Source organism: Cetorhinus maximus, chromosome 18 (assembly GCF_964194155.1).
Source record: "Cetorhinus maximus chromosome 18, sCetMax3.hap1.1, whole genome shotgun sequence".
NCBI lineage: Eukaryota > Metazoa > Chordata > Chondrichthyes > Lamniformes > Cetorhinidae > Cetorhinus > Cetorhinus maximus.
The window spans coordinates 14,723,171-14,731,143 of NC_135896.1; the positions used below are offsets into that span (position 1 = coordinate 14,723,171).

The 7,973-nt window shown below is 39.5% G+C and overlaps 1 protein-coding gene across 2 annotated transcripts in view; it reads right to left on the minus strand.

Moving 5' to 3' along the window:
• Nucleotides 1-7,894, minus strand: part of arel1 (apoptosis resistant E3 ubiquitin protein ligase 1) — a 73,812-nt gene extending 65,918 nt beyond the window's left edge. The window contains exons 1-2 of one of the 2 annotated variants that reach the window (XM_078562127.1): nt 7,722-7,894; nt 6,050-6,200 (exon numbers count right to left, since the gene is read on the minus strand). In XM_078562127.1, the coding sequence (XP_078418253.1) occupies nt 6,050-6,098 (49 nt within the window). In that variant the 5' untranslated portion in view covers nt 6,099-6,200; nt 7,722-7,894. Of the gene's footprint in view, nt 1-5,827; nt 6,201-7,721 lie in introns of both variants that reach the window. The other variant, XM_078562125.1, reaches the window with a different exon arrangement.
• Between the last annotated feature and the right edge of the window lie 79 nt (nt 7,895-7,973).

Consider the following 7,973-nt stretch of genomic DNA (forward strand, 5'->3'; position numbering starts at 1 on the left):
TTCTGCGTGCAAAGACGGACTGCTGCATTATCTGAGGAGTTGTGAATGGAACTAAGTCTTTGCAATCATAAGCAAACCTCCCCACTTCTGACTGTAAGCTGGGGACAAGGTCACTGATGAAGCAGCTGAAGATGGTTGGGCTTAGGACACTTCCCTGAGGAATTCCTGGAGTGATGTTCAGGGACTGAGATGATTAGCCTCCAACCATAAGCATATCCCTTTGTGCTAGATAGGATTTCCACCAGAAGAAAGTTTTCCCCGATTCCCATTGATTCCAGTTTTGCTTGGGCTCTTTGATGCCATAGTCCGTCAAATACTGCTTTGATGTCGAGGGCAATTAGGCTCACCTCGAGTCAGCTCTTCTGTCTGAATTTGAGCCAAGGCTGCAATGAGGTCAAGAGTTGAGTAGCCCTGGCGGAGCCCAATCTGAGCATCGGTGAGCAGGTTATTGATGAATAAGTGCAACTTCATAGCACTAATTGATGACACCACCCATCATTTTGCTGATGACTGGAGCAGACTAATGGGGTGGTAATTGGCTGGAATAGATTTCTCCTGCTTTTTTTGGACAGCACATACCTGGGCAATTTTCCATTTTGTCAGACTGATGCCAGTTTTGTTGCTGTACTACATATGAGCATATGAATGAGGAGGAGGTAATTCAACCCCTCAAGTCTGCTCTGCCATTCGATAAGATCACGGCTGACCTGATTGCCGGGTCAACTTCACTTTCCTGTCTGCTCCCTATACCCTTTTGACTCCCTTGTCAATTAATAATCTATCAAACTCAGCCTTAAAAATATTCAATGAGCCTGCCTCCACTGCTCTCTGGGGCATGTTAGTGAGGAGCACTTTGCAGGATTGTGTGGGCCAGGTATGCTTTTATTGCATCAGGTGTTGAGGTCGATGTCAGGTGGTGTGTCTGGTTTTACTCTTAATAAACTTTTCTGCAGCAGTTTGATACAACCGAGTCGCATGCTAGGCCATTTCAGAGGGCGGTTAAGAGCCAGTGACATTGCTGTGGGTCTGGAGTCACAAACAACTTTGGACGGCAGATTTTCTTCTCTGAAGGACATTAATGAACCAGATGTGTTTTTAACGACAATCCAGTAGTTTCATGGTCATAAAGCTGAAATTAGTTTTTTTTTTATTCCATGTTTATTTAATTAATTGAATTTAAATTCCCAAGCTGCTGCAGTAGTGGGATTTGAACTCATACTTTCGGATCATAAATCTAGGGTCTCCGGATTACCGGTACTATGCTATCAGTCAGCTAAATGGCTTACAAATTCTGTTTTAAATTAAGATTTTAATTCACCTCTGATTTTGTTTGAGCTGCTTGGGCCACGCAGCCCAACTAAACATTCATAATCTCAGTCATGAGGGACGTCACCAGCTTCAATAAAGCATCTGCAAGTACCTGCATTGATCTGGTCTTTTGAGGTGCTTAAGCATCCTGGGGAACTTTACTGGGAAGGCTAACAAAGAGAAAAGAGAAAAGACCTGGTCTTGCTTGGCCATCTCCATGACTAGAAGTTCCTCATTCAAAAAGAATGAGCACAGGACATCTCAAAATGTTTTACAGTTTACAGAGTACATATGAAGTATAGTCAATATACAATGATGGAAACATGGCAGCCAATTTGTGTGCATCAAGCTCTCACAAACAGCAAAGCGATAATTATCAGATAATCTGTTTTTATGATGTTGATCGAGGGATAGTATCGGCCAGGACACATGGGATATCGCCCCTGCTCTTCTTCAAAATACTGCCAAGGGGCATTTTAAGTCCACCCGGGAGGGCAGACTGCCTTTGATTAATATCTGAAACACAGTACCTCTGACAATGCAGTAATGTAGTACTCTCTCAATACTGCACTAGAGTGCCCACCTTGTTAAACTGAAGTATTAAAGGTGCTGCATATTTTTAAATTCAATGGGGTAGAGTTTCCACTCAGCATGCAAACAGGAAACTTTACCCTAATATTCTAGTTAGAATCACCAATATCATATTTTAAACAAAAACATATTTTAAATCTTACTTTTACATAGTGGTTTGAAATTATTAAAACAATCTGCAAAGCTCTTCCCAGTACTCATCAGACTGGCCATTTTCAGTACATAGGAGGAATCAGGTCTATTTTGTTTGTTGGGGGAAACACTAGCTTCAAGCTACTTGGCTGCCTCAGTTTGCTGTTATAAACAGACTTCCATTTTAAAGTCTATTAAATATATGGTTGGTAAATACTATGAATAAGAATGTCAAGCACCATCACTGTAATTAACAAAGCCTTGATTTTTGTGCTCAAGTCCTGGAATGGAGCTTCAACCCACAACCTCTGACTCAACTGAGCCACGGCTGGTACTAAATAGAATCCAAAGACAACAAATACAGAAAATGTGCAGTAATAAACAACTACTTCAGGACAGAGAATCAATGAGAGGTGGGGAATAAAAAGAATATACTAACTGTTAGCATGTTAAACAGCTTTTATTCCCCATTTGAGTACCACATAGATAAGATCTAGCCTGAATAGGCAGAAAGCTCTTAGTGAGAGTTTGCTTCTGATAAAATAGGTCAACAGTAGCCTAATTTTAAAAAAAATCAGCTTCAATTTTTAAATTGAAATAGATGCTGTAATTAAAATCATTAAACTTTAGATACTGGCTGTTAAGGTTGTCCCTGGGCAATTGATGTAAACCAAAAATTTAAATTATTGAAATATTAAGCTGCCAACTGCCTAGTCTCTGGCCCTTCATTCACCACTATATTTCTGAAGCTGTTCAATTGCCAAGCCTCACCTGCTCATTTGATGCCTTAGTTCCCATTAAAAGCTATACCTTCTTTGATGTTGGTTGTTTCCTTTGGTCTGCTCTTCACTCCCTCAAGTCCAAGGGGTTCAAACATGATGTTTTGTTCATCCCTCCCTATTTCTCTTTCCCTGGCTTGCCATCCAGTTTTTATTATGTCTCTTATGAAATACCTTGGTATGCCTTTCTATTTTAAATACAAAATACTAATACAAGCTGTCATGGCATGCTTGTTTTATATCAAGAGCAATGATCAATTATTATTAAGTGTGTGTGGGGTATCAGGGAACAGCTCACAGTGGGCATTCATAGCAATAAAATGGAGTCATCAAGTCAGACCATTACTAGGCTATCTAGGCTGGGTTTCATGGGATTTTCAGTATAACTTTGGGAAAGGTCATTAATACTGATGCAATATCACAGCTGGTTTACAGCTCCTTCCAGACTAATTTTTAATTTGTTCTGTAAATTATTACTGAGACAACTAAGTGCAGTTCTTATAAAAGTGCAGTCCAGAGCCCCAGACATTATATTAACGTTGAGTGCAGAACTAAGTAACAGCATTAGAAAAACTGTCACTAGCCTCTTGCGGACAAATGCTTTGAGAACAAAAGAAACGGCCGAATGAGGATGTGAAAGACACACAACAGCAGTCCACACCTCAGACCAAGAAATCGCCCTTGTGAGAAAAATGGTGCTCAATTAAACACTGGTTAAAGAATCACTAATAATATAATTCTGTAACAATGTGCCAAATAAAAACATGGAAACATTTGCAACAAAAATGTAACTTCGCATATAGAGCACTTCAGTTATCTCTTTGTGGGTAGCTATGAGCAGGCTGCAGCTGCACATTTCCGCCCACTTGCAGTCTGACCCTGTTTCTCAGATTACCTATAGGACAGCGAGAGACAGAACAGAAAGATCGCTATCATTTTCGGTTCTCCATTTATTCTACAGGGAGATGTAAATATAACATTACAACTATTTGTTAATTTTGTTTTAAAAAGTAATCGTTAAGAACACTAATAATGAACCTCATCATGGAAGAGTTAAATGTAAATTCTCTCCCTCATTGTACTAATTTTCAAAATATAGGCAAGCAGAAGTCACATGCATCCCTGCAAAAGGCAAAAAAAAAAATGATTTTGAGGCATTTCCACCAATTGCTATTGGGCATTCCTCTGCTAGTCAGCTAAAACTGACACTGCTGGTTGCATGAGAAAACCTGGCCACCTGCCCTGCCCTTAGTTGCAGCATTAGGAACCTTGGAAAGCTGCCATTGTAGTAATGTACACATCCTAAAAGAAAACGTACACTGCTCCTTCGTCATCATGTTAAAAGAACTTAGAAAATAAAACGTCACTTGGCTTTCAAGTGAAATGTTTTAAAGCACCTCATGGAGTCACTTGGGGTCCCAGTCCTGGCTTCTATCCAGTGACCCCTGAAGAAAGGAAGAAAGACTTGCATTTATATACACTTTTCACAACCACCAAATTTCTCAAAGTGCTTTACAGCTAATGAAGTACTTTTGAAGTGGTCGTAATGTCGGAAAATCAGCAGCCAATTTGCACACAGCAAACTCCCACAAACAACAATGTGATAGTGACCAAATAATCTTTTATGATGTTGATTGGCTACGACACCAGGGATAACTCCTCTACCCTTCTTGACTTGAAATTTTGGAACATTGATCCTTATTCTTTTTCTTGGTCTTTTGTTTATTTTTCTTTTAGATATTTTATCCTCTTTCTATAACAGTGTTATTTTCTACCACTACCTCAAAGCCTCTTTCCCATTTTCCCTCTAGTAATATTTTCCAATTATTACAACAGCCTTATTAACCCTGACCTCTGTCCCTAACCTCAAGCCTAGACTTTCCACCTTCCCCTCTATACTAATTGTATTCTCTATTCAAATGTTGCCACATGGGCATCAGTGCCATTTCAGATCAGATGAATGCCTTCCCTTGTACTAGAACTCTGACAAGAATACCATGGGTTGGAAATTATGCTACAGTTGCAGAAAACTCTGGTTAAGGTGCATCTGGAGTACTGCATTTAATTCTGGGCACCACACATCAGGAAGGATGTAGTGATCCTGGAAGAAGTGCAGCACTGTCCCTCTGGAACCATAAAGGGTTAAATTATGAGGACAGGCTACATTATTTCGGTTTTTATTCCCTTGGCTATAGCAGATTAATTTAGATGTTGAAAGGATTTGATACGATAGATAAAGAGAACCTTAAAATAAAGTTTGTGACATTGCCTTCAGGGGCGATATCATGAAGCACTGCTTCATGCAATATGGCAAAAGAAATCTGGAACTCTTACCCAAAAGACTGCTGAGACTCGGTTAATTGAAAATTTCAAAACTTGATTGGTAGATTTTTGTTAGATAATGGTATTAAAGGGATACGGAAAAAATTCACTGGAGTTTAGATACAAAAATGGCAGAATAGGCATGAGACCCGAATGATCTATTCCTGTTCCTATGGTTCTAACTCCATCCATTTCCTCAAGGTGAATCCTTCCCTCATGCACTTTCCCTACAGTTAGGTCTGGAACTCTGTTGTTAAACTGAAAGTGCTAAAAGTTTTGCACATTTTGCTTCAATGTATAGTACATTTGTAAACAGTCACAACTGTTTTTCAAAGAGCAAAAACAAAAATTCTCTATAATTAGACCATTCAAATTTAAAAGTCCACATCTTTTTAAAAGAGTAACCAAAAGACATCAACACAAATAACCAAGTAGACCTGAAGGATCCCTGTTGTAAAGGGAGAAATGACACAGTTCACTTAATTCTTATATTGTGAACCATTATTGGTAGATATACAGTATTAGTCTGATAATTGTTTCCTGGACATTTAGATAAAAGCACTAAAAGCTAGTTTTGATTATACTGTGCCTGCTCAATTTGTGCATTGACTCACTCTCAAAATTGTTCTACTCAGGCTCATACATGTGCCCTGTGAAAATGAAAGAATCTGACTTAAGGTGGCTTTGAGACTTACCAGCAAACAAAATCTTATATTTGAGAAGATCATTAGTATTGAGCCATTCTTTAATCTGTTTCTCTCCAAGGTTCTTCCACCTCAGTTCCCAGGCCAGCACCCAAAGACAAAAGGACAGCAGAAAAGTCAAAATGCAGCGGTCCATCAGGCCATTGTAAACGAGCACAACATGTATAATGCAATTCTGGGTCTTGGATTAGAGTTAAATATTGAGGTTCTCACATTTCTTTGTTGAGTTTTCTGTTAATCTGCAGTGGCAGCTTAAGAACATCTGTGCTCCAGGCTGAACAATACCAAAAAAAACACAAGGGCACCAGTCACTCCCAAACCAATGTCAGCAGTTCATCGCTTTAATTTCAGTGTTCAAGCTCTTCTGCAAAGAAGAAAATACAGAATTTGAGAAAAGCAGAACTGAAGAACACATTTTAATATACTCCATGATTTCTGCTGCATTAAAAATGGAGCTTGGTGGTGTACACCACAGTAGGGAAAGTTGACAAGATAGAGTCTACCTAATACATGTAACAGCTGATGGGCAATAAATCATGTGCAACTTGTGCCAAAATTTTCATTAAGCACTTCCACCCCCCAAGCTGTTGTGCTAAAGAGGAAAACCTGCCCTGATTATGTCTCCCAAACACCACGGAGTACTGTGCTCAGATTTTAATAAAACCATAATTCCTAGCACCTGCAGTTCTGTTTGCATACAGCAGAAACGCTGAAAAATAGTAGCATGAGTTGGGAAGTGCATTATCCAGTAAAATTCAACTTTCAGCCATGGATCTAAATCACAGACTGGACTGATAAGATAAAAGTCTCTCCTGTCTGCTGGCTATAACAGTTCTACATAAAATTGATTCTCACACACTCAATCCAGTTCCCTATGAGCCTGGGACTGTGTCGCTCATTTGGGCTAATGAAGGCTGGCAGAAAAATGGCAGCATGGTTCATAGATGCAGCAGGTCACCTTGCTCTGAGTTTAAGACTGAGGCATATTGTTAGGACAGAACAGACAGAGTTTTGCCCTTTAACTATCTTGGAATTCTTCTGTGTTGATGATACTGGACAATATTCCTTTGTGCTACACTAACATCCCTCAAGTCAATAAATAAAAGGAAACTGATAAATGCATGATATAGTGCGTGGCACTGGCCCAGCCACAAACATACTAGCTTTGATTCTGGTTCATGGGGATTTAACTGATCCCAGCTGCCCTTGCTAATATGAAAAAAATGCAGAAGCAAATAAAGTTTACCAACAAGAAGCTTTCACAGCTTTAATAATTGGTAGTTCAGCATATCCCACTATTAAGTACAATTATTACTGGGGAAGTGAGTTGTAAGGCTCAGCACATAATATTCATTATTTGAGTTTTCCATAATCCTTTAGGCTGTCAATTGCCAACTACCAAAAGTAGGTTATTATAAATACATCAACTACCTACCTTCTCAACCAGGAAACTGAATACAGTACCATTAATAAATAATTCTTGTCTAGAAATGTCTTACTCTTTCTCCCAGTTCAACTATTCTTCTGTATGACTTTTATTTCTTGACATAGTTGCAGCACTTCACTGGTGAGTGAGGCCACCTAGCCCCTCCTTGTTCCTCCAGCCAAATTGTTAATATTCAATCAGATTACCAACAATCTGCTCCCTAAATTAACGTATTAAGTTCTAAAAGACTACAAAAGCAGAATAGAATCATAAATTATTCATATCAATAGAGAAGGGGGGCATTCGGCTCATCGTGCCTGTGCCGACTCTCTGAAACAGCTGTCCAGTTAGTCCCTCACACTTGCTCTGTTATTTCGACACTCGTTTTAGGAAACGCTATTTTAAAAAAAAGAGGATTTTTTTTCACGTTTTTTTAAAAAAGAAACAAAATCTCATTACCGCAGCCAGGACTGTCTCTAGTCTTGTAATAGTTTCAACCTTCTTGCATTTGTCATTATTCGAGTCTTATTATGATTCCGCACCCACCGTCACCACGCCCTTGACAAACACCAACCTGTACCCAGTAACCCAGCTTAATCCTTCCCCCTCCCATGTTGTTTCTATGGCCCTATAGCAACCGGAAGCTGGAGGGAGGGGAGCCGGTCGCTTCGTTGATGACGTCGCCCCGTGGCGTTTGCTGATGACGTCGCC